This window comes from Notamacropus eugenii, chromosome 6, assembly GCF_028372415.1.
Source record: "Notamacropus eugenii isolate mMacEug1 chromosome 6, mMacEug1.pri_v2, whole genome shotgun sequence".
Classification (NCBI taxonomy): domain Eukaryota; kingdom Metazoa; phylum Chordata; class Mammalia; order Diprotodontia; family Macropodidae; genus Notamacropus; species Notamacropus eugenii.
The window spans coordinates 357,109,616-357,135,807 of NC_092877.1; the positions used below are offsets into that span (position 1 = coordinate 357,109,616).

Genomic DNA, 26,192 nt, shown 5'->3' on the forward strand with positions numbered 1-26,192 from the left:
TGTCATAGACACCAGATGGACAGAGAATGATCTCTCTTGTTTCATGTATAGTCGCACATGTACATGCAAATCGATATGTGTATACACATACGTACATCCTTTTCAATTATATGTGGAGTAACTACAGGTCTTGGTCTGGGAGGACACTTGTCATTGGGGTAACAGAGTTAATAGCTTATATACTTATGGACATAGAGCATATTTAGAGTAACTCAATCTGGAAAAACAGAATCATAGAATTATAGACTTTTAGAGCTGGAATGAACCTTCAGGATCCTCAGAACTCCTTATTTTACAGATGAAGTACATGAGGAAAAGTGACTTGTTCAAGGTCACACAGTCAGTTAATGGTACAAATGGGACCAGAACCCAGGTCCAGTGGGTTCCTCCCAAGTTCCTATACCATGGAACTTCACCTAGAATCAGTTTCAAAAATAATGGACCCAGTGAGAAGTTATTGTATAGCAACTGAATATTTACCTATAACTTTTCTTTACAGGAGACAGTTTCATTTTGTTGTTAGAATTCTAAATAATGACTCCTAAATATTTTTTCCAATTCTTTTTAAAATTTACTTTTTCATGTCTATTTTCCTTTTAAATTGGAAATGTTTAATTGTAAAACATTAGTTTTTATATTATTATGCTTCAGCAGGAAAACTTTCCATTCAAAGTATTGCAAAATGTGAATTATCTTTAATACTTGTTTTCAGTAATAATATTGTCAGTTTTCTTTAAATAAGTCCTATGCATTCTTCAATAATATGGTAAGAGCTCATATTTCATTAATACAGATATCTCCAGGAAAAGTGAAATTAAAAATCCTGAAGGATCAGGTTCAAGGTAAATATTTTAATATTAATTTTTTTGAAGTAAAAAGTATAAAATATTTATTTTTTAAATTTCAACATATGATTCCTTGGTGGTCCTTAATTATGCCTTCAATTAGGAACAATAATAATATTGGAAATTATTTATATTTCTAGAGGGGAAGTTTGTTTTAGGAGCTGGCCATGAGTGTTGACCTTCATGTCAGGAAGGAATAGATTCTAGAGATTCTTCTAGTCACCTTATGGCTGAGTGAGTATGGTCAAGTCACTTCTCAGCAACTCAAGGCACCATTTTGAGATTATAAATTGTAGGCAAGTTGCTGATTTGCATCATGAAGAGAGTTACCACTCTAGGTGTTCCCTATGCTGATATAATCATGAGGCTCCCCACCCTGACCTTTGTATACACACACACACACACACACACACACACACACACACACACACGCACACACACACACACACACACACCCTTTGCTTTTCAGCTACAGAGAAGAATCAATGCAGTGCTTTCAGTACCCACAGAGAGGCCATGTGCTTCACTGAGAGTCATATGCAGAAGTTAAAAAGGAAATATTGTCAATATTTTCTGAAACTCAATTTCCTCATCTTTACTATAGTGACAATAATAGTCAAACTACCTCCTTCATAGGGTTGCTATGGGTAGAGTATATCATAAACATCCCTGCGTGATATAAACGTGGGCTCTTGTCACTATTTTATAATCCTCTAATCCAGTTAGGTGGCTCCTATTATGTTTTCTACATCTGGGGCATGGGATTTCACTAGTGCAGATGTTCTTCCATGACCCTCCTGTGCCTGACTTAAGGGATGGTCTTCTTGGTTGCTGAGGCCAAGAGAATTCATTACCTTCTGGTGATGAGGCTCTTGAAACTCAGTTAAATTGACCTTTGCATGGTAGACATACAGTCTGTGTTCATAGAAAGTCTTTCCTGCTACTTGGTGGGACCATTCAGAGATTTCAAATCTATGGCAAAACTTTGAGAGCTCTCTAGGCCACAGTGAGGGACTCTGGTAGGGAATTCAGTGGAAGAGAACACAGAAAAAAATCAGATTAATAAAGTGATAGGCACAAAATCACATGGCTAGACACGTAATTCAGAACTTGGGTTGACTGCTGCTACCACTGGCTACTGAGACTCTATTCTAAAATCAATCCTAAAATGTCCAGAATTGCTCCAGGTTGCTGGATAAAACTAAAAACCAAACCCAAAACAATCACATGAAAACTGAAAAAGATAACCATATTTGAAATTAGGTTTCATTCAGTTTACTTTGAGTACTTTGTAAGAAATAAGATTAGAATTTGCCTGTTTTGTGAGTACATTAGTGATATTATGACTCTCTCCCCCTTTTATAAAACACGATTTTTCATGTCAAAATTCTTGAGATTCACTTAAAAATCTTAGACAATTGAAAGCTATGTTAGAAGCCTAAAATGTAGTATATTCTTTAATTAATGGAAACTAAAAGAACATGAACAACCTTTTTTAAAATAATAATGAAAACCAGGGAGATCTTTTGAGTTTATAAAAACTCTTCAGAAAATCACGTCAGTTCCCTAAGTTCAGCATTTTTTTTTTCATTATACTTCTAGCCCTTGGGTCAGGATTCTAAATAATATCAAACTCCTAACTTTCTTTTTGGGGGGATATTTTCAATTTCCTTGGTTCAATTTCTTACCCACAAATCTGGGGAAATTTCTCTATTAAACAAGTAGAAAGATTGATACCAGTATCTCCCATTCAAACATTCTCGCTAATGTATAAATCAAATAATATTTCATATTCTTCATACTGACATGAAAGAGAACTTGGTTTTATTGCAGTAAAAAAAAAAGTTGAATGCAAAACTCAGAAACAGCTTATAGAAATGCCAAGTTTAGTGCTTTTAATCACAGGTATTGAGTAGAGAGCCAGGTACCGAATCCCTTTGCTCCTGATTTGGCAGAAGAGAACTTCCTTTGACTAGAGCCCCATAGAGAACTCAGGGCACAGTGAGGCCTCATTGTCCCAACATGCAGAGATGGTCTTCCCAGTTCCTTTGCTTTAGCCTTCTCCTCAGCTGGTGTTCTCCTTTAAGGTTCTGTTCCTCTTTGGTATTTAAGAAGTCTCCTTGGGCTCTCTTTGGGTGGATTGGCATGTCCCATGTTCCACTAGCATCCTGCCTGATCCCCTGTGGTTTACTCAGGCAGGTTTCTATGTTAACTGTCACAAAGTAGGTAACAGCCATCTTTGAAGACATTTGGTACAAAGTTATAGTATGTCCCTAAGGAGATTTCCCATATCTTTCAGTTATGATATACACACATACACAGTTATATACGTATACATATGTATATACATACACACAGACACACACAAATATTTATAGCTGAACATTTTATTTTGATTTGGAAGAGTTGAAATATTTTGGAAACTAAAATTGTAAAATTACAGGATAGTTAATCTAGAGATGAATTATTTTTATGAAATGTCAAAAGTGGAAAAGGATGTATGGTTCCATACATTTTTGCTCCAATATAGACTCCTTTGGTCCATTGAATCTGTTGAGAGAATGTCTAGTTTGGGTACGTAAATATGTAAAGATATGTGTGGTTGGTGGATGGAGACAAGACTAACCATAATTTAACACTGTGTGAACTGGAGTTAAAAATAAAAGCTGTTACAGAATTAGGAAAATATCATCTAATTTACTTCATCAGGAAGTGAAAGAAAACTCCAGTTTACAATTATTTAAGTAATTCAAAAATTTCTTTCTTTTAGAAACTGTAAAACAGCCACTTAACTATAAAATGACAGACATTTCTACCCAGGAGAAAACTAACGGAAAGGGGAAGGTTTGTGGACAGTGTGAGAACAAGTTTGCATTGCTAGTAAGTACCTTTCTTCAGGATTCTCTATTTGAATTTCGGATGGTAATGCACATTCTGTGGAAGTGTTCGTTTAAAAAGAGATGCATGCTTAAATGAGTTAAGATGCATGTCTTATTCCAATAGTATGATATATATCTTATAGTTGGTGAGTAGAAGTTTAAATTTTATTGCTGAAAGTTAAAAATATTTCTGTTTCAATTCATTTAATGGCAGCTTAGATTTAGAGCTGGGTCACCATTTAGTCTACCTTCTCGCTTCGATTTTCCACATGAAGGAAGTGTCACTCGGAGAGATTAAATGACTTGCCTGAGGATGCATAGGTAATAAATGACAGAGCTGAGATTTGGACCCACGTCCTCTAACTCCATGGCCGTCATTGATTCCCCTGGATAACAGCTAAATATGCTGTTGCATATGCATTTATCATTGCGCTGGTGAAATACTATAACGACTATATAAGAGCCCTTCTAGGTTAACCTCTCTAACCTGGTTGGCATTCGTGGACTTGCAGAGTGGGTTTTCTGGGGGTAACTACTCCCATAGGTTCAAAGGATTTTTGATGTTTCTGCATTTTTACAGCTCCTTCCTTTACTGCACGGTTGAACTGTTTTCAGTCATATCTGACTCTTTAGGACCCAGTTTGGGGTTTGGCAGATGTACTGGAATGGTCTGCCATTTTTTTCTCCATCTCATTTGACAGATCAGGAAACTGAGGCAAACAGGGTGAAATATCTTGTCCAGGGTCACACAGCTAGTAAGTGTAATTTGAACTCAAATCTTCCTGCCTCCAGGCCTTGTGCTCTATCCATTGCACTACACAGTGTCCTACAAGTCAGCTGGGAAAAACAATTAGAGCAAATAAAATGTGATTACTATGATAACATATTAGGAACAGAGAATGTAAAATGTTTCCTTCCTGTAAACCTGGGGTACATCCTCTCCCAACTGCCCAAAAGGTCCATGGCAAAAATCATATTGAGTCATGTTATCAAATATTAGGTGCTTACTCTGGGTCAGACTCTGTGCTGAGCACTAAGGACTCAAATAGAAAAGCCAAAAAAAAAGATACCCTTGCCTTCAAAAAAGCTTTCATTCTAACGGTGGGATACCCCACATCAAAGGGGGAAGGAGAAGGGACAAGGAAGGCACATGAATGAGGCATGGATGGCTCAGATAATGAAGGAAAGCTAGTCTGGGGTCTTCCTCAGAAGGAAAAGAGAAGTGAGCCCGTGGGAAAAGGGGGCCACAGTCCTGATGGGAGAAGGCAGCTGAGGCATGGTGGCAAAGTCCAGAGAAAGAAGAGGCCATGGGCAGAATGGAAAGAAATTTAGAGGATGCTGGTATGGAGGTACATAACTGAAAAAGACCTGTGGCCAAGGTCCCTCATGCCTTTGGTTCGATAGGGTGCCTTCCCAGACTCATATTTCCCTTTGGGGACAGGATCTTTGCTGAGCAGTTCGTTGAGCTGGGCTTATTCCTTACCACAACACAACTCTCCCCTTCTCTTGAATGACTGGACTTCTCTGCTGCCATGTTATGTTCCTCAAAGTTGTTTTCTGCCTCAGTTGCTTTCGGCTCTGGCTGGCTTATCTTTTTGGGGTCTCTGACAGTGAGGCTAATCTTTGGCCATCTGATGGCTAGCTGCTCTCTTAATTCTAGCAGAGGTTACTCCTTTATGCCCCATAAAGTTTTAACAAGAAGGCACACTTATTGCTGTACTAGATTTTAATTTAATAACACATAACTGCTGATATCAAGAAGGTTGTGTGGGAACCAGTCCTTCCTTCTCTCCTGACAAATTCAAAAAGCTTTATTTCCTTATGCCAGGAGATTGTTAATAGAAACAGTGCTTTATTGGTCTGGCTACAGTAAATGTTATAGTTCTTTTCAAGTATGATGTCTATTGATTGCCTACCATATGCATAGACCTTTATATGATATGCCATTTCTACCCTCGATGAGTTTGGAGTCTAGTTGGGGAAAACACAGCCACCTGAAAAGTTAGAAGTAATGATATAAAGCTATGATTCCATGCCAGATGAATGATACCAAGTGGTGCAGTTATTCAGTGATTAGAAGGGGTTATTGTGGACTGCAGTGACTGAGGGAAGCTGAAGCACAAGGAGCCATTAGATTAAGATTAAAAGACTTAATTGAATTTGGATAGGCAGGGAGAACGTAGGGCATAACAGTGATTGGGCCCTAAGGAAGGATAAATGCTTGGTGATTATTTGACAAGGGAAAGAGAGACCAAGCATACGCTGAGGAGGAAAAAAAAAAGCATATTTAGTAGTCAATTAATAGACCGTACTAATTTCATTGAAATCTATTTTTTAGAGGTAGTAAGTCATATGACTGGAAAAATATAATGGAACCAGATCATGGAAGGCTTGAAATGCACACTTGGTGAGAGCTGGAACTTCACTGTGTTGGTAACAAGTATTGGTCACTGAAGATTTTTTGAGGAGGGGATACTAAGAAATGGTATGTTAAGATGGTTAATGTCACTTGACCTCAGCCATTTAGAGTCAGAAGAGATTAGAATGGGAAGACTCTTAGAGACTATTGCAAGGCTCAGGAAATGAAGTATTTATGACCTTGCTTGGGTGGTGATAGTGGGAATGGGCAGGAGAGCCTAACTAGGAAAGATGTAATGAAGGAAGATACTGTAACAGTGGTTGACTCATTATGTTTAAACAAGAAGGAAAGAAAATTCAAAGATGATTGGAAAAAATAGTTATTCCAACTTTAATGATCATCAACAGCAGCTTTTTATCAATAAAGTGAGTTTTCAACAACAGTTTGGCTACCAGGTCATGAATTATTTGGTCTTAGAAACCCAACACTGACATCTTGATGCATTAAAATCATTAAGGAGCAACAGTTTTTAAAAAGAGCAGGATTGTATGGATTCAGACCCTGATAATTTAGAATTTGTTATTGATATAGAAGCTAGACTTTATTTACTTCTCAATTTTTTAAAAGTTTTCTCAGGAAGTTAATGTCTTAAATAAGATTTCAGGAGCACTTTCAAAATACACTTTTGAATTACCGTCAAGTAGTTCAGAAACATCCATTCACATATAAATTATTAGTTTGTTACATTATTTTATTGCATTAATCTGAGTAGAATAATTTGATAGAATACTTTGAGCTAATTTTGAAAGGAGAGAAATTTGATTTGTTAAAACTTCTGTAAATCTAATATTTTACTTATCCAGTCTGCTCTTCATCAAATATCTAGAATTTGTTTTAGAATTGTTTTATTATATTCATTATAAGAAGATTGAGAGAATGTTCAAGGCAGTTAATTTCAAGGAATTGATATGATGGTGGAAAAGGCTCACATAAACACTAAAAAATATAGCAGGGGGTACAGTAGAAAGGCTACAGAATTTGTGTCAAAGGTTTTGAGTTCAAATCTTGACTGTGATCTTGGACAAATACTTCTCTGAACCTGAAGTCTACAAAGGAGTGGGTAGACTAGAAGGATGCTAAGATCTGGAACACTGATTTATGATCCTATGAATAAGAAATGACAACCAAACATAGTTACAAAGAAAAAAAATATAAATAAATGATAAATGAGGAGTGGGAAGAATGAAGGATGGACTAGAGATGTTACCACAAGGTAAAGAGGGTTGCGTCAGGACTTAGAAGCCCCAGCTTCTAGTCGCACTTCTGTGTGATGTTGAGCAAAGCAAATTCACCAAATCTCATCTAGGGCATCAGTATGTTGCCAGATTTAATGGTGTGTTGTGTAGAGGGGCATATCTTTGTTGTTGTTCAAACAAGTCTGACTCTTTGTAAGCCCATTTGAGTTTCTCTTTGGCAGAGCTACTGCAGCGGTTTGCTGCCATATCCTTTTCCAGCTCATTTTTACAAATGAGGAAACAGACGCAAATCGGGTTAAGTGACTTGCCCAGGGTCACGCAGCCAGTAAGTATCTGAGACTGGATTTGAACTTGGGAAGATGAGTTTTCCTGATTCCAGGACCACTGCTGAATCCACTGCACCATCTAGCTCCTCAGTATCATGAGGAATAGTGTTATAATGTTTAGGTCTCAGGACATTGAAATCATAAAGACTTGGGAACAAATCCTATCAGAAACTTAGCTACACTGGAAAGTCACTTAACCTCTCTCAGCTTTTATTCCCTTATCTGTAAAATGATGATAAAACAATTGTACTGAAAATGCTTTTCAAATTGTAGAGCACTGCTCTGACGTTTATCACTATTGCTAAGAAAAAAGTCAGAACATTGGCATCTATTTGTGAGATATTCCATAACACTTGGTCAGGATTGGAAAGGCAATTTTTTCTAGAGTGAATTGAATGGAAGTGGAAGCACATTGTCCCTAGCAGAAATGCCTTTTCTGTTAGTTTGCAAGTGATGAATATGTTTGGCAAGATATTTTCAGGGATCCACCAGTGGGTGTGCCAGACTGAAAGGGGTGCAGGAGGCAGATTTGGGTGAGAGGTAAGATCAGACAGGAAAGGGAGCTGTTGAAGGTCTTGTTAAAGGATATGAAAGTGATTGCAGGGAACCTTAATTTAGCTATCAGGCATACTTTTGTAGCTGAAGTTGTTGTATTTTTTTTTAAAGGAGTTCTTTGATCTGAACTGGGGCCTGAGAAAGATGATTTGTGATACTACACAAAGAAAGGGTAGATCAGAAGTCTTCTCAACAAATAATTAAATAACCAGTAACAAACCATTCTTAAGTCAAACTGAGACAGAAAGTCTTGATGAAGTAGGTAAATGACTCAGTTGTGAAATATGTATGAGTGTTCTTGGAGCTCTGGTGAATGGATAATTAGAAGACTTTCATCATAATGATTGTTTTGTGATAAAGTTCTTGTTTATAAGAAATTTCTTTTGACTTGATGCATTAAGTCCCATTACCCACATTTGTAGGCAAAATAAGCTTATTTGTTATTAAAATAAAAATATCAAGTCACTAATAAGCATTTAATAAATGCTTCCTGTATGCCAGCCATGCTAAGCTCTTGAGGATACAAGGATTATCTCAAAGAATAAAAGCCAGTTCCTGCCTTCAAGAAGCTGGGGAATAAAAGGAAGCGACAGAAAAGGAAGCTGAGAAGGAGGGCCTCTGAGGCAGACTAGATAACTTCCCGGCAAGGAGAATGAACACTTGAATGGTCTGGGAGTTGTCCTTAACATGGAGGAAGCCATCCCTGCCCCCTTTCTAATAGGGAAGACAACAAGGGCATACATAAGCATGTACAAAGCATATAAAGTCAATGAACACAAAGACACGCTGAACCTGTGAGGGTCAGCACTAGGAGATAAGGGAAGGCTTCCTGTAGAAAGTAGTGCTTGGGCTCCATTTTGAAGGAAGAGGGGAAATGAGTGGGAAGTGCCTTGCAGGCATGTAGGAGACAGCCTGCATGGGGAGATGGGGAGATGGGAGATGGAGCATGGTATGGGAGGAATAGAGAGAAAGCCTGCTTGGATGGATCACAGATGAGGAAAGCGAGTCATATATTGGGAAGATCGGTTGGGGTCAAGTTGTGAAGAACTTTAAAAGCTAAAGAGAGAGAAGCTGATAATTTGAGCCTAGAGATAATAGGTTGACACTGGAGATGACTGAGTGGGAGAATCACATGCTTACCTTTGTGTTAAGGAAAAAATCACTTTGGCAGCAGTGTGAACTAAAGAGGGAGAGACTTTAATGCTGTGGCATTAACATGGGCAAGAAACAATGAAGGTCTGACCTAACGCCGTGGTTGTAAGTCAGTCAGCAAACATTTATATGTGTCAGGAACTGCACTAAACACAACATATGAAGACAGGTCGTAACATTCCCAGTCTTCAAGATGTTCACTTTCTAATGGGGGAGACAGTGTAAATGAGCAGACATGGACAAGATATATGGAAAGAGAGTAACATGAGAGGAGAGTGGAAGGCATTAGCAGCAGAGAGGACCGTTTTCTGCAGAATATGGGATGTGAGTTGTCCTGAAGGAGGCCAGGGAAACAAAGTTGAGGATGAAGAGGGGGAGCATTCCAGGCATGGGGGACAGACAGAGCAAAGGCACAATAATGGAAGATTGAGTGTTATGGATGAGGAAGAGAAAGCAGACTTGTGTTGCTGGATCACAGAGTATGTGGAAGGGAGTAAAGTGTGAGAAGATTGGAAATATAGGAAGGAGTCAGGTTATTAAGAGTTTTAAATGTCAAAATGGACAATTTATGTTTGATCCTAGAAGTAATAGCCACTGGAATGCATAGAGGTTGACATGGTCTGACTAACATTTTAGGAAAATCACTTTGGTATCTGAGTGGATGAATGGATTGGAGAGGTAAGAAATCTGAGACAGGAGACTGATTAGAAAGTTACTGTAGTCCAGAAGAGAGGTGGTGAGGGTCCTGGATCAGTGTAATGGTGATGTTAGCAGAGAGAAGTGGGTGTTTATGAGAGATGCTGTGAAGGTAGGAATGATAAGATTCACCAATGGATTAGACATGTAGGGTGAGTGAGTACAAGGAATCAAGAGCAAGATATGAGCCCATGTAATTGGAAGAATGGTGGGATCCTTGATGTTACAGAGAATTTGGGAAGAGAGATGGATTTTTTGGGAAAGAAAATGAATTTTGTTTTGGACATGATGAATTGGAGATGCCTACATCCAATCAAGATGTCCAGAAGACAGTTGCTAATTTGATACTGTAGCTCTGGAGAGAGATTAAGATGGATATATAGCTCTGGGATTCATCTACATAGATATGATGATTGAACCCATGGAAGCTGATGAGTTCGCTGAGCGAGATGGTGTAGAGTGAAAAAAAGAGGACCCAGGGAAGAGAGTTGGGAGTCATTTATGTTTTCTGGGTGTGATATGGGTGAAGAGAAATAGGAAAGGAGGTGGATAATTGGGTAGGTAGGAGTAGAACCAGGAGAGAGAAATGTGGGAAAAGCCAAACATTTTAAAACCCAGAGAAGAAAGTAGAGAAGAGAGGTCAATAAGGCTAGAGAAAAGACAATTGGATTTAGTAATTAAGAGATCATTGCTATCTTTGGAGAGAGCAGTTTTAGTTAGATGATAAGGCTAGAAGCCAGATTACAGAATATTTTGAGGAAAGTCAGAGGACAGCAGTGGTGGGACCCATTGTGTACGACATTCCCAGGGAATTTAGCTGAGGAGAGGAGAGAGAGCCACAAGGGATGATAGGATCCGTGGAAGGGTTTTTTAAGGATACGGGTTGAGGGGCATGGGCATTTTTTTGTAGGCAACAGGAAAGTTTTGACCAGTGATAGAAAATTGAGATAAAAGTGAGGGCAGACTGTTGGAAAAGGTAGGAGTGGATGAGACTGAGGGGACAAGTCAAGGATGAGTTGGTCTTAGCAGGTAAGGAGTATTAATTGAATTGGGGAGGCACTAAAGCAGGAAGTCTAGTTAGGAGGTTCTTGCAGTAATACAAATGGGAAGAGCTGAGGCCCTGAAATATGGAAGTGGGGATAAGGTAGTTGGTACAAACTAGGAACAACTTCAGGTAAAATATCTAGCAACCATATGTAGATTTGTCAAGGATTAGGGGCAGAAGAGAGAAAAATAGAATAAAAATTTTTAAAAAGTTCTCAAAAATTCTTTGATAAATTTGTGATCTCTTCCTTGGTATGGGTATCTCCTCCACTTGGGGAGCTCAGAATTCTTCCATTTTAATGAATGAATTAAAAACATTTTATTAAGGAAGCATTCATCATAAGTAGAAAAGCTGGACAGGCCTTACAGCCTATATAATGGGCCCAAAACCCAGGAAGATGGAAGGATTCATAGTTTTTTCTGGGTCTTCTTATGCATTTCTTTTCATAACTGCACCATGGAAGGAGTCTGTCAACTTACTGTATGGATTTCTCTGTGTCTTTTGATGATGTAGATCAGTTACATCAATGCCTTCTCATACTATGCTACTCTCTCTAAAATATTATGTATTATAATTATGTACATATCATATATAATATTATCTGTATAGTGTCTATATCACTCTGTAAATCTTATACAGGATGTCTATCCAATGTATTGGGCCCCCTTCCTCTGGTTCCCTTAACATTGTGTAGATAACAATGGAAACCCCATTATATTTAATTTGGAGAACTTTGAGTCAAATCTGAGCTTTGCTACCACTTATATAACCCACCTCTCTGGGGCTCAGTTTCTTCAACCATAAAATGAGGGGGTTGAACCAGGTAGCCTTTAGAAGCTCCCTTTTAGCTCTGAATCTGTGATCTTATGGACTGTTCTCAGATACTTTTGTGTTTGAGCCACTCTTTTACAGAGCAAAAAGCTTCAGATACTGCAAAAAAATACAACTCGAACCAGTGCTTTTTGATGTCCTCAGTTCTCTGCCACCTGCCTCTTGTTATCACCATGTAGGGAGAGGGGTGATGGAATAAGCCACACAGTAGAGTTTTGGTGGTAGTAGCAGATCAAAAACAAGTATTAAATAGGATATCATAATTAGACTTCCTGTCTCAGCCTTCCCCCCACCCCCACTCTCATGAGCTATCCTTGTGTTTATGGTCAGTGCTCTTCGCCTCCAGATCTTGTCTGAGACACAATGGGGAGCCATCCCATGGTTGGCATTGCTCTCTTTTGAAGTGGCACTGATGGTGGCAGTGGCAGTAGCAGCAGCACATTGTACGCTCTCTTTGTTTAAGTGAAGCTATTTAGAATAAGATGGTTTACCCTATGTTCACCTGGTTCTCTTGCTGCTTGGGAATCTCTCTCAGACAAATGTGAATTTCATCCTTTCATTTTTGAGCCATCTGGAAGATCTTTGGGTGCTACGTTGAGGACCACTGGTAAAAGTAAAAAGTTAAGCATAGTTCTTAACACATAGGAGGCATTTAATAAATGCTCTTTGACTGACCAAATAATACAATCCAAATGGGAAAAAGCTGTAGTATGGAAACTGAGCCAAAGAGATAAAAGCACTGCAGAAAAGCAGCAGCTCAAGCTCAGAGAGATCCTGTTAATGTCGTCTGAGCGACCTTTATCTAAACACTGTGTTTTCACAGGCTCCCTGCACAGTGTGACTTGCCCTGCTCCTGAGCAAAGACCACTCGTCCCTTAGTGAGCTTCGTAGTGATTCCATAAGTGTAACTCTTCAGCGTGGCAGCCTTGACATTACTGTGCAGTATTAGCAGCTACAGCTTGAGGCAGGTTTTCAAAAACGAAAGAGAACCCTTAAATGAATTGTTTTCACAGTTTCTCTAAGCATTCCATCATAAATGCTACCTTGGCATGCCGGGAAAATAATAAGAAGAAATGAAATGATTATGTGAAATTTCACTAGGGATTGTATCTTAAAAGTATCTTTTACTGTTTTTCTCCCTAAGGTTTGCCTTGAATGTGGAGAAAATTATTGTTCATCCTGCTTTGCTAGAATCCATCAGAAGGGGGCACTGAAGCGCCATAGAACAACTCTTTTACAGGTTGGGATTTTTGAAATGCTTTATATGTGTTTTTGTTTCTTTGTGAGAAAATTTGAAAGTATATGTTTCATTATGTAGAAGACAGGATATTTTTCATTAATTTCCAAGACTCCTACAGATAATCTGCATATATCTCCTAAAATTACTTCACTGGATGCTAAATACTTCTTTTCAGTTAATTTTTGTTTTAGAATGAAGTTTTACATTCTTGGTGGAATGATTGGAAATTTCAGGTAAAAATGGGTAATAGTTTGATTCCATGGAGGTTACAAATGAATATAGATTGTCTTAATATTCATATTGTTTGTTCTTAATTTTTGATGCATTTTCATATTGTAATATTTGTTGAAAACCATCATGCAAGACATTTTCTTCATAAACTAGCCTGTCACTTCACTTCCTCTTTTTCCACTTGATTCTTTTTAAAGTGGATTCATTTCTTCAAACGTCACAGTTATTTCCCAATATGCTCCCCGCGACCTGCCAACAAATCTTCTTTTGGGACACAAAACAAAAACTAAACAGTTCAGCAAAATAAGCCAGCAAAGCACCCATATCTGATTGTGTCCTATTTACAGGGGGAAAATAGCCCTGTAATCCTCTGTTTTCTGGGACCAAGATTGTTAATTACAGTTAATCAGATTTCAGGTGCTTTCATTCATATTATTGCAGTACTTATCTGTTATTATTTTTATTTTGTTTTATTTTTTCTGTCACATCATACACATTTCCCAATGTTTCTCTTAACTGCACTTGATTGTTAATTAACTGTAGTTTTTCTTAATTGTAATGTCTTTCAGCCTAATAATGTTCTATTATGTTCCTATAGTATAATTATCCAACTGTTACATATTTTGGGCATTGATTTGGTTTCGGTTTTTTGCTACCACAGAGGGTGCTGTACTGGGGCATTCTTAGATTACAAATCAAAGAAATGCCAAATTAATTTCACTATGCTGCACTTGCTAGAGTAAGAAACAATAGGGTCTGTTAATTTAAAAAAATCAATGACTTGAAAAGAGTTAACCTGTTAAGCTTTAGGGTGGTCTTGTGGGAAAAAATGCTCAATCTAATTTCAGGAAACAGGGCTTTGTATCATGGTGTTCATATTTTCCAGTATATGGCCTTAGGGTAAGTAATTTAAATTATCTTGGATGCCATTTCCTTATCTGTGAAATGGGCACAATGATACTTGCACCATCTGGGTTCCTGTAGGCAAAGCATTTTGTGAGCATTATTATACACATGTGAAGGATGATGTTCATTTTGTGCCCCAATGGATCTGCCAACCTCTTGATATGAGTGTCCCCTTTATAAGTGCAGGTCACACCCCAGACCTGCCTGTCTTCCTATGTGATTCTCATCCATTTCTCATTCTTTCATAGACCCTCTCCAGAGTATCTGCCCATGAAGGAGGCTTGACATTTTCTGGGTATCAGTGAAACTCCCTGTTAACCCTCATCATTACAATGCCATCAGCCGTTTTCTGTCAGCTTTTTTGATAATACCTCTTATGTTACTTCTTGAAGTTAAATCATTATTGGAACTACGTTTTTGCTCCATCCACTTCTCCATTGCCCTCTGGGTAACCCCCAAGTTCGATTCCTCAAGGAATTCCTCAGTATTCATAATTATAGAGTATCACTGCAGAAACATTTTCATTGCAAAGATGGGTCTTTGCACATGAAACAGCTTGGGATAGTTAGAAAGCACTATGCCAATGTTCAAATCCTATACAATTTGCTGTCTTCTTCCTATTCCATTTTGACTCCAACTATAGCCCATCTGCAGTGCTTTCCCCAAATACATGTACTGATGTACTAAGTCATTAGCCTGTCAATGGACTGGTCCTCCAGCTGCCTGTCCTAACCTGACAATGGGCAATTTCTAACTAGTTTTTCCTATAAGATAATTGGGCTGATCATTTTTTGAAAAAGCACAGATTTTTGTAGAGGAGACCCTGCAGTGTTCTTGGAATTGATGTAATTAGAACACAGTCATCCATAAGCAGGGACATCTGGTAAATCTTAGCATCTTTAGAATCATGTTTGAACCTTATCCAAAATATCTCCCATGAAAGTGGTGAAGTACTTTGGATGGGCATGTATCTCTTATGTATTTCACCTTCCTTGGTATGAATAATCAGAGATCATTGAAGCAAGTTATGTCTTGTTGCTTTTATCAACTAATCTTGTATGACCTTGACATAAGTATGAAAAATGCCTTTTGGGGGAGACAATCTTTAACACTGAGCTTTATTCTGCCACTGCCAATGCCTGATTTGTTTGTGGTCATTGCACAGTAAATCCAGTGAGATCTTGTATTCTCTGCCTTTTAGTCAATTATGACAATAAATATGAAGTTTACTGTAGAGAACTATTTATAAAAACTTATATCTTCCTGTTTTCATTGAAAACCCTTTTATTAAAAACAATAGAAAATATTCATATGGACATAGATCAGAATATTCTCCTGATTTTCTTTCTGGGGTATTAATATTTATCTGTGACTTTATCCCCATTTTTTAGATCTTCCTTTCCCTAACAGATCTTTAAAAATGTAATCACTCAGTGCTTTAAAGATTTTGTCATTTCTAGGATAAATTTCCTCAGTATATCCTTGTACTGGTCAGTCCACTGTTCCAAAGCTGGCTTTCCAAGTTCCAGTTCTTTTATTTTGTGTAGGATACTGGAAATTATGTTACCTTTCTCATTCAGAGGAAGATTTTTTTTTTTTTTTTTTTTACAAAAGATGAAAATAGGTCAATTGACATTTATTGAGGCCTTATTATGTTCTAGATACTTTGGTTGGTGCTGGGTTACAAGAGTAAAAAGGAACAAGTGCAGCTACATTGATGTATTTCCTCCATTTTATGCACATATATTTCCTTCTATTTTCATCCATGAATATTCTGGGGATTTTAGAGCTCATTTTGGTCCTGGCCAAGATTTCCGTAGATTCGTCTTTGTCGCTACTGCTTTTCGCTGTTTTAAAAGGTGATCCTTCTCATAATCTTTGCCAGTTTTCTCCATAGTAGTTCTCAAGTGAGATTTGGTTTTGCCTAAGCTGGTGGAACTCTTGGCTATCCTTTTTTTCTCCAGTTGACAAGGAGATCAAGTGTATGCTGGTTCATATTTGTTTCTGCGTTTGGGAGGGCTCTTTGGTGACTCAAACCAGGCAAACTTTCTATAGGGAATGGGGATTTTGTTTGCAATTATGTCTGATTCTCCATGACCCCATTTGGGTTTTTTAGGCAAAGACACTGGAGTGCTTTGCCATTTCCTTCTCCAGCTCATTTTAAAGATGAAGAATTCAAGCAAACACGGGTAAGTGATGTGCCCAGGGTCACACAGCTGGTCAGAGTGTTTGAGGCTGGATTTGAAGTCAGGATGATGCGTCTTTCTGACTCCAGGCCTGGCACTCTGCCCTGCACCACCTAGCTGCTTTCCAGGAATGGTGATAATGAAGGTAAATATTACCTTTTTTCAATTTCCCAATTTTTGGAATCTGTAACTCATTCTTGAACAATTCATGCTGCTGCTGCTGTGACTGTTACCTTTGTCTTCTCATGTTTTAGCTTTTATTATGCTGAGTTCAGACAAGCAGAAAAGTAGGAAACCTGAAGACCAAGAAAGAATTATTGTCAGGGAGAGCTGCTAAAAGCTAGAAATGCAAAAAGCTTAAAAGGGCTGCACTTTGGGTAATTCACTGTGAAACCCAAATGGACATTCCCATTTGTTTGTGATGACCATGAAAGCTATTTTAATACATTTCTTAAAATTGCACAACACATGGCTATCTCTCCTTGATTGAATTAAGACAGTGACATATGTCATCTATCTTAAAAAGCTTCATAAAAATATGGAAGCAGAAAAAGACAAATGTTTTGGGGCTCCAAGTGATCACCTTTGGTTAAACAGAGAACTCTGCTGTTCAGATCATCTCTTATTCTGACCATTATGAGTTACTGAGGTGCCTCTGTACTTTATATTGGGCAGACTGCTCTGCTGATTCTATCGTACTGTTTAAAATAGTTTATCATATTTTTAAATCTAATCCGCTTTTCTTTTAATGGGACAGTGTCATCCTGATTTGAAATCAGCGATATTCCATTGCTTGAAAAAAGTTTTAAAAATGTGAAATTGCTGATCCTCTCTGACAGGCTAGCCGCACTTCCTTCCTGGGTGTTCCTAACATCCAGGACACCTGTAGAATTCTACCTGGCTTTTCTTGCTTTGGCCATCCCAGCTTGTAAGACACAGCGGTCACTGCTCTTAAGGGTGCCACTACTTCCTCCACAATAGCTGATTCTTCCACATTGATGAGAATGCAGATCCAGCATTTCATTCTTCATTCATTTCTTTTCCTTCCCAGGAGCTCCCCTGGACAACTGTTGTAAACATTAGGTGGATTCTGTTATTTCTGTTTATTAAGAGTTACTTATAAATAGCTGTAATTCATTCATTTATTTATTTTTCTATTATACATCCCCTTGGCAGTCTGGGAAAGCCTGTGAACCCCTTCTCAGAATAATTTGGACAAATGCATAAAATAAAGTACATGGGATTATAAAGGAAATCAATTACATTGAAATAAATTAAGGAAATTATTTGTTAAAAAAATCACAAATCTCAAGTGAAGAACCCCTGCTGTCTAGAGCAAAATTGTATTTGGAGAGGAATGACTCTGGACTAGCATAATTTAAAAATGCTCTTTTCAGAAATTAGAAACTTACCTTTATGTGTTTTATATGAAAAGTTACATATGAATACATTTAATAATTCTGAGGGAGGAATGTTAAATTTCCTGTTCTTTATTAATGAATATGGGGGGAAGGAGATAAGAATTTCTATAGTGAATACCTCTGTCAGGTGCTGTGTTAAAAGTTTTTAAAAATGTTAATTTTCCTGTGTTGCATCCTGTAATGCTGTTGGGACTGGAAGCTCAATTCCGTGTGGACAGTCTCGGGCAGGTAAAAGTGGGACTTCTAAATCTTAGAGTCTTACGAGGCCCTCCATGAACAGCGGGGGTTCGAGAAGGTCAGACCGAGCTAGCTCGGCTAGCTCGGGTATTTCCGCCTCTCCCCCGGAGATACCTGATGGGTGGAGTCTCCCTGCCCTCGAGGTCGTCCCGGATTGGAGCACACCTAGTTACCTAACAGCACGGTATTGAGATGCAAACTGTGTGGCTGAAGATTAAGTAGGATTGAGGAAGCCAGAAAGCTCTTAGCACGTGTGGAGCCAAAGAGAAAAGTAGGGCTCCGCTTCTTTTCTTTCCTCTCTCCCCTCCCCCTCTCTCCCCGCTTGTACTTCTACTTCCATTCCCTTAAGCTTAGCCTTCTTAGGAAATCTCCCCCTCTTCGTCCTAAGAAAGAAGAGCCCCTGCACTTGTAACTGAAACCCTGTAATAAAGCTCAACCCCTGTTTGACTCTGGAACGTCCTTTCTCTCATACGTGCATCCGGCGTGGCCAGCCGAAGACCTCGGGAGGTGAGGTAAGAAAGACTCGGGTAGCCCAATACAGGCCTCTAGGCTTGGCATAATGCCAATGTGATACCCCATAGCAGTAGTTATGAATATGCATGTGTATTTCCTGGGTAAAAGTTCACAAAACATAAATAACTCTTTTCCTCAAAGGCAAAACCAAAATATTTATTTGGAACATCATTAGAATACCAGGAGGTAAAGTTTAACAGGGTACTTATCACTAATCCAGGGAACTCTGACATCTTAAACCTTCTTTCGGTCAGTTCTCTCTACACAAACAAGTTCCTCTAGACAAATTCCTCCCTCCTCCCACTCAGAACTTGCTTCTCACTCTTTGTTCCTCCTCTCTCTTGCTCTCCTCCTTGGGCAAGCTCCTTCCAGTCTGAGCTACATGTGACCCTGGCTCCATATGATAGGCCTGTTAATGGGCAGGGAAGATCTTCCTGTTCTACTAACATTATACCCACAACAATCCTGTAGAGTATTTTTAGAATATACTACACACACACACACACCCACACACACACACACCCACACACACGCACACACCCCCCCCCACACACCCACTACACCATAATTTATACTATATCATAATATGACATGATAAGTCTATTAATTATGATCTCCACTTTATAGCTGAGGAACTGAGGCAGGTAGAGGTTATAACTTGTGTCCATGGTCACGCAACAATTAAGCGATGGAGGCCAGATTTGAATGTAGGTCTTCCTGGAGGCCTATCACTGTCCACTGCACCCCCAACCAGTTACCTCTAGTGAAACCATGTGTGGAATATGGAAGCCCAGAGACAGTTCAGTGACTTTAACTTTGTGAAATTGCCTCTTCCATTAAATTTATCTTGATTTTAGATAGGAATGACATATTTCATTCTTCTAAAAGAATGATATGGTTTGGGGAATATGGATGCTGTGATTAAAGCCTTGCATTTTTTATTAAACACACATAATTTAATATTCATTTGACTTTATTGAGTTCTGTTATTTTTGTTGTTATTTGATTTCTGTCCTTTCCCCTCAGCCTTTCCCACCAGATGAACCCTTTCTTGTTATAAAGAAAACATTTAGATCAAAGCCTTACCAACAGCATTGGTATGTGCCATGTATCACATCCATAATCCTCTGCCTTTCTCTTCAAAGAACAGACATTGAAGTTAAATGTATCTTCACAGTTGTTTCATACATTGAAAAAACTATCAAGATACAGAAATTCAATAACATCTTATGAGTTAATTTTCTCACTATGTTCCTTTCCATTCTAAATCACCATTTTGTGGGAGATAGTAGGGAGGCCTGTCTGTACAGTTGTGGCCAACCTAAAGTCATCAGTAACATGTACCAATCTTGATTTTTGCTGGTAGAGGCCACCTCTAGAGCCCCATTCATAGACTTTATCAGAATATAGTCTGAAAAATGTTCTAATACTGATACTTACGGAATGGTCCATGAATGTCTTTTGTATAGATGAAACCAGAGCCAATAAGTCATTTTGACTAATTCTAAGAAAATGAGTTTAGTTCAAATAAAAGAAAACTGCCTTAGGGCACTTTTCAAAGTGTCCTGAGTATATGAGGGGGGAAATATTTGAGAAACTATGTGGGCAACAGCCAGAAAAGAAAAAGATTATAGTTTAGAGTATATCAAATAATAATGAGAATATAATGATCACAAAACCTTAAGATTGGGAGTTGTTCAGTTGTTTCAGTGTGCTCAACTTTTCATGATCCCATTTGGGCTTTTCTTGGCAAAGATACTGAAATGATTTGCCATTTCCTTCTGTGGCTCATTTTATAGAGAAGGAAACTGAGTCAAATAGGCTTAAATGACTTGCCCAAGATCACACAACTAGTAAGTGTCTGAGACTGGATTTGGACTCAGGTCTTCCTGAGTGCAGACCCATCACTTTATCTACTGTGCCACCCAGCTACCCTATTTAATAAAAATTATAGAACAACCAATTTGAGATTTTATTATTGAGATTTGATTCTGTATATTTTTTAAGAAGGGGTATTGTATTTTATTTAGAAGATTCATGGTTTAAAATACTTTTCTTGGGAAGTTTTGGGAGCAGAGACAAGAGGATGAACTAATTTTTCCTTTTGCATTTGGAAAGTGGGAGGGCAGGCATCATTGAGTGCCAGTGGACTTGGCCAGTTTGAGTTCTGAAGCTTGAGAACTCTGAGTGAACCTGATTTCTCCTGATATATTAGTTGCTGAAATTCTGAGAGAGGGGGTGAGTGAGCTTTCCAAGATGTTCGTCAAACTATTGACAATGATTAACCCTTTCTCAATGAGTAAGTTGGCATTTGAGATTATAGTAGTAGTTTGTATGTTCTATCCCATTGACACAACCACCAAAAATAATGTTTTCTTAACTGACCTGAACCTTGTGTTCCAGGACCTCATTTTCTGAAAGGTATCATCTGTCTTGAAATGCTATGAAATATCAAACCTGTTTTGTCCTGATTAATGGTACATTGTCAGAGTGATGAATCCTTCTGGTGGGTAATTTGAAAGATGATATCGTTCTAGAGAAAAAAAGTTCAGGTGAGAATTTAAAACTGTTACTGGATGAAATTCTACCATCTTACTGCAGAGTGAGGAATGTTAGAGAATTCAGGAACATCAGTGATAAATCACCGTGTTTGGTACTTCCTAGTTCGAGCTAGTGTCCTACAGTGAAGCAGATAATATACTGTGTGTTCTGAAGGCGGCTGGATTTGAAAGCTTTTGCAGACTCCAGAGAGAAGTCATCCAAGAGATCTGAATCTCTTTCAAGTGTTTTGCAGTTGTAAAAAGAATAGTGGTACAGTAGAGAGTTGTGCCTGAAGTCAGGAAGACCTGAGTTCAAGTCACACCTCAGGCACTTAGTAATCCCATGTCTCTGGGCAAGTCACTTAACCTCTATCTGTCTTAGTTTCCTCATTTATAAAATGGACATCATAATAGCACCACCTCCCAAGGTTGTATAAGCTATGAATTTGCTAACAGAAATAGTAGCTGTTTAAAAATAAAATAGATAAAACATTAGGCAATTTGATTTTTTTAAAGAAAGAATAAAATGAAAAAAACATATTTAATCATCTCTTATTTTCTTAGATCATTTATCTTGATTATATAATATAGATTTAAAAAGCAAGAAATCTGAGATAATGATGTTTTCCTGACATTATGGAAATATCTGATGCTATCTGTCTGTGACTTTGCACAAGTTATCATATTCTAGATCGGATTCATGCAGTGAATGACAATAATAAAATAATATTTTGCACGCTTTACCAGATTGTTGCAGAGAAAGTTTCTCAGTCCTCTTTGCTGGCTCTTCATCCAGGTCTTGCCCTTTGAGGTATTTCTTATGGCGTTGTCTTGAACCTTCACTTTTTCTCCCCCTGAGTGATCACACTTGGCTATTCCATCAGTTCCTGGGTGTTCAATTATAATCCATATTCAGATGATTCACAGTTGTATAAATTCAACCCTCAGCCTTCTCCTGAGTTCCAGTCTCACATCACCAACTGCTGTTTGGATTATCTTAGACTGAACATCCCATAGCTATCTCAAATTCAGAATTTCCAAAGTGGAACTCACCATCTTTTCTCCAAAACCATCCCTTCCAGATTTCCCCATTGCTTTACCAATGCCATCCTTCTAGTCAACCAGCTTCCCAATTTTGGTGTTAAGTCAACAAGCAGTATTAAGCACCTATCATATAACAGACAATATACTAATAAGCCCTCTGTTGACAGGTGTCATTTGTGACTCCTCTCTCATACTCACCCCACATATCCAGTCTGGATATTCTTTTGTGTCAAGGAGGCAGCATACTACTCCTGCTGAGCCTGACAAAGAAGAACCCACAGATTGTCTGTTTCACATGGGAAAAGATAAAAAGAAGGACTCATGCACAAATTCAGTAAAGATAGAATTTGAAACATTAAATGTTTCAGGAAAAAATAAAATAACTCATTAATTATTGCAAAGGGGCAACACTAAATTTAGATTCATTATTTTGTTCTTGTTAGTTCAAAGATTTATCTATGAAGTTTAATTTGTCTTATTGTATTAGGGTTTCTCATTTATTTCACTTTTTCTTGCTTCTTTTTAACAATCCAGGCACAAACACAAACACATTTTCTCGTCACTGGGTCCAGATGCAAAACTTCCCCTCATTAGTAGAACCTTGAGAGTTTAAGCGCCCAAGGCTATCTTAATGTCATAATGAGATGTTAGAATAAGAATTTAATCTAGGAACATGTGTTTTGGCAAAAAAATAAATATAAGGAAATTTTCCTTCAAGAGGATAGCCTAGATGTGTATGAGTCATAGAAACCTCTCCGTTCTTGCAACAATTGGTGATACTTATCTTTAGTTATTGTGTTTCATCTTGATAATCATTTACCATCATTTGCATCTCTTACCATTTCTCAAAATGTTTTCAAAATATTAATATATTTTTCTTTGACATCCTCTTCATCTCCAAGCATCTCCCTCTCCCTCTGCAGGCTAGTGAGCTATTCCTCATAACATAAATATTATAAAGAAAAGGGGAAAAATCATAGAAAACATTTCAGTCAAACTTATCAACATATTAATTGAGTCTGACAGCTTACGAAACATGTTCCTCACCCATTGACCCTTACTTCTCCAAGGAAGGGGGAGAACTGTCATCTCTCCATCTCCTATTCTGAGACGAGCTTGATCATTGTATTTCCATAGACATGAAATTGTTTTTGTGCGTTCCTTCCATTTGCTTTGTTGTTGTCATCTTTGGACTTTGGTTCTGCTGATTTCATTTTGCATCTCTTTGTATGAATCTTAAGTGCTTTTCTGAACTTTTCATTGTCACCATTTCTTCAGATGCATGTACTTCATGTTACTGTGAGGCATCTACATTGTTTAATGTTACTGGCTGCCATAAGAGTGCAGCTATAAATATTTGTGTTTATCTAAAGATTCTTTATTTTTCCTGTTTTTGATGTTTGGTGGGATCATGCCTAGTCATTGTGATCTCTGGGGCAAAGGAAATGGACATTTTTATCACTTTATTAACATAATTTCTAATTACTTTCCAGATTTTTTTGGAAACAATTAATGAATCTGCCATTAGCGTGATACTGTGCTATCTTTCTGAAGCCCCTGAAGATCAAACATACACATACACACATTCATTTTAGATAATTCTTGCATTTTTAAAAAAAGTTTTTCTGATAGTAGGATTGGTAAAATTTTTGTATCAGGCAGCTTCATGGTGAATATGTTGGACTGACAATTAGTAAATTCAAATTCATTCAGTCTTTTTTAGTCTTTTGTTATTATTCAGATGTTTTCAGTCATGTTTGACTGTGACCCCCATTTGGGATTTTCTTGGCAAAGACTTTTATCATTAATATTTTATTAACATCAAGTGAAAATAGTTATTTTTGTCATCTCAGACATCTGTAAGCTTCAATGCATAGAAATCAAGTTTAAACTTAATGGATTAATCTGTTATATTCATTTTTTAAATGTATGTAAATATCTATGAGGCAAAAGTACAAAGTATAGTGGCAACTCAGTTTTTCCTTTAAAGGAATATGCGTATTTGATTAGTTTTAAATGATCATTTGCAAAATTTGTAGCATATACCACAAATTCAGCTCTACAGACATGTCATGTTTTTCATTATTTCACAGATAATTTGTGAATATAGTATATGATAATTCTGCTTAATTTGGGGTCCATTACCTTATCTTAGAATTAAACTGTAATGAATTGTAGCGGATTTAAAACTGAAGTCATGTTATTAAAAGGTTTGCTGTAGTTTTATCTACTGAAGAGATACAAATGAAAATAAAAAAAAGAATATTTCTAAGAGACAGTACTATTTACACTTTATTATCTAAAAATCTCCTACTTCATTTTAGGAAAGGTAGCGCACTCTCATGGAAAGACTGGTAGTTTTCGAGTCTGAAGGGACCTGGGTTCAAATTTCACATCTTACACTTTGGGTTTTCTGAACATTATCAAGTCATAACTTCTCAATTTTCTCATCTATAACACTGTAGAAATAGTATCATCAACCTGATAGGGTTATTATTAAGGTCACCTGAGATATATATCAAACACATCAGATAGTTGTAGTTCTTTAGAAAATTGTTTTCATTTTTTTGATGGTCTTCATATACTTGTGTGATTGGGACATGTTATTATTATTCATGTGTGTATGTATATATATACGCATACATACATATTTAATATAGTATATATAGGATATTATGCAGATAGATAAGTAACTGCTTTTGGTAGTTGACTAAACCTTATATAGGTTTAAAATATATTAGATTTTATATTAGAATATAGAAATTGAAGTAAAGTGGATTAAGGTATAAGTTTATTTTTGTAGATTCAGTGAAAGCCTATTGATACAGTTCCAGTAAAAACAGAAAAAAGATAACATTTCTCATCCTCTTCCTATATAATTTTGATTTTTTTTTCATCTAGGTTTATTTATTATGAAAGTTGTTTGCCTTATGTAGATTAGAGGCTATGAGTATTGGGTATGGTTACATCTATTAAAATATTGTCCTCAAGTTTATATCTGGGCAGTTGTGGGCAACAGTCCTCTTAGGAATTATGCTGTGGCACCAGTACAGTTTGTTTTGTTAATTTGCAAGGATATTTTAGGGTACATATTTTTAGTATGGAGTTTTATTGTTTCTGAGTTTATAAAGGATATTGAGGTTCTGGCTATACCTAGTTGCCATTAAAATTCTTGCCTCCTGATTGTGCCTTTCTGGAAACCAAGAAATTATACATTTTTACCTTTTTCACTGATGTGCTACACAGGTTCCAGCACTTCATTACATAATTTACATTGAATGATATGTTGGTCCTCCTTAAGGATAACCTTGCTACAATCTCTTATTATTACTACAATCTCTTCCATCTCATTTTTTTTTTCATTGGATTCAGATAAAAATGGTCCTGGGAGAATACTACCATTCTTTTATATCATGTTCTATGGCTTATTGAACAAATGGATAAAATAACTGCTTTTTGGAGTTGAAAAAATGGTAGAATGTAAGTTCATCCTGTGTATGGTTGCTGAGAGCATCTCTGGTTCCTCTCCAGCAGCAGACAGAACCACAGAGATATGTTCTTCATTCTATTACCATACAGCCTCTATTTTGTTGATGCTCAACGCTTCATGGCCCCATTTGGGATTTTCTTGGCAAAGATGCTGGGGTGGTTTGCATTTCCTTCCTCAGCTCATTTTACAGTTGAGGAAACTGAGGCAAACAGGGTTAAATGACTTGCTCAGGGTCACACAACTAGTAAGTGTCTGAGGCCAGATTTGAACTTAAGAAGCTGAGTTTTCCTGACCCAGCACTATATCTACTGTGCTACCTAGCTGCCATTATAATATTCTCTGTTAGACTCCTGTATTTTGGAAGCATTGTTTTTCTCATGTAACTCCAGCATTATAAGTAGTTGACAGGACAATGCATATGGAAATGATTTTCAGTTTTT

At 37.5% G+C, this 26,192-nt stretch overlaps 1 protein-coding gene across 3 annotated transcripts in view; it reads left to right on the top strand.

The window, feature by feature from the left end:
• Positions 1 to 26,192, top strand: part of ZBBX (zinc finger B-box domain containing) — a 153,929-nt gene that overhangs the window by 23,027 nt on the left and 104,710 nt on the right. For all 3 annotated transcript variants that reach the window (XM_072618557.1, XM_072618558.1, XM_072618559.1), the window contains exons 5-7: positions 794 to 842; positions 3,616 to 3,725; positions 13,089 to 13,184. In XM_072618557.1, the coding sequence (XP_072474658.1) occupies positions 794 to 842; positions 3,616 to 3,725; positions 13,089 to 13,184 (255 nt within the window). The remainder of the gene's footprint in view (positions 1 to 793; positions 843 to 3,615; positions 3,726 to 13,088; positions 13,185 to 26,192) is intronic.